The sequence below is a fragment of the Nematolebias whitei genome, chromosome 15, assembly GCF_014905685.2.
Source record: "Nematolebias whitei isolate Nwh7 chromosome 15, NemWhi1, whole genome shotgun sequence".
Taxonomy (NCBI): domain Eukaryota; kingdom Metazoa; phylum Chordata; class Actinopteri; order Cyprinodontiformes; family Rivulidae; genus Nematolebias; species Nematolebias whitei.
In genome coordinates this window covers 22,458,848-22,459,424 of record NC_056512.1, presented here as the reverse complement: position 1 = coordinate 22,459,424, position 577 = coordinate 22,458,848, and the positions used below count along the sequence as shown (strand labels likewise).

The following is a 577-nucleotide window of genomic DNA, read 5'->3' as shown; positions in this document are numbered from 1 at the left end:
CAGAATGCTGTTGGGCAGCGATAGAAAAACACGAACTCCCAGAATGCAGTTTGGCAGCGATAGGGTTCATTGGAAGTCGCGTCTCTCGCTGTCGTAGAGGAGAAATGGCTGCGGTTCTATCCCGTGCCCTCAAACTGCCCGGTAAGATCCGTTACAATTATCCATCCGTTTTTATAGATAAATAAAAAAAAGCTACTATTTTTTTAAACATCATAAGTAGATTTTGATGTTCCTATCGTTAACATCCGTGCAGTAGCTATTGGTTCATTTCATTCATGGGTTTGTTGTGAATATTTTTCTGCATTATTTTTCAGATTAACATTATTTGAATGTTATATAAGATGGATATACATTTCTAAGAATGACGCCCAGCAGACTGTTGTCTAACCGTATGCTAAAGATGCTAACGTTTATCCACCAGATCTGCAGGTTTTACAGCGAACACATAAAATATCGTATTTCTGCTGTTTTAGCTGATCTTAATCTTCAGACCTGACAGGATAATAAGGTTTTTCTGACACCGCTCTCACATTTTTACAAGGCTTACTGAGTTCTTTTAGGTCAAAGTACATAAGTT

At 38.0% G+C, this 577-nt stretch overlaps 1 protein-coding gene across 1 annotated transcript in view; it reads left to right on the top strand.

Annotated features, from left to right (window-relative positions):
- Positions 1-60: 60 nt before the first annotated feature.
- fam234b (family with sequence similarity 234 member B) overlaps positions 61-577 on the top strand; it is an 8,366-nt gene continuing 7,849 nt past the window's right edge. Inside the window, exon 1 of the mRNA XM_037688501.1 lies at positions 61-141. Within this exon, the coding sequence (XP_037544429.1) occupies positions 105-141 (37 nt within the window). The 5' untranslated portion in view covers positions 61-104. The remainder of the gene's footprint in view (positions 142-577) is intronic.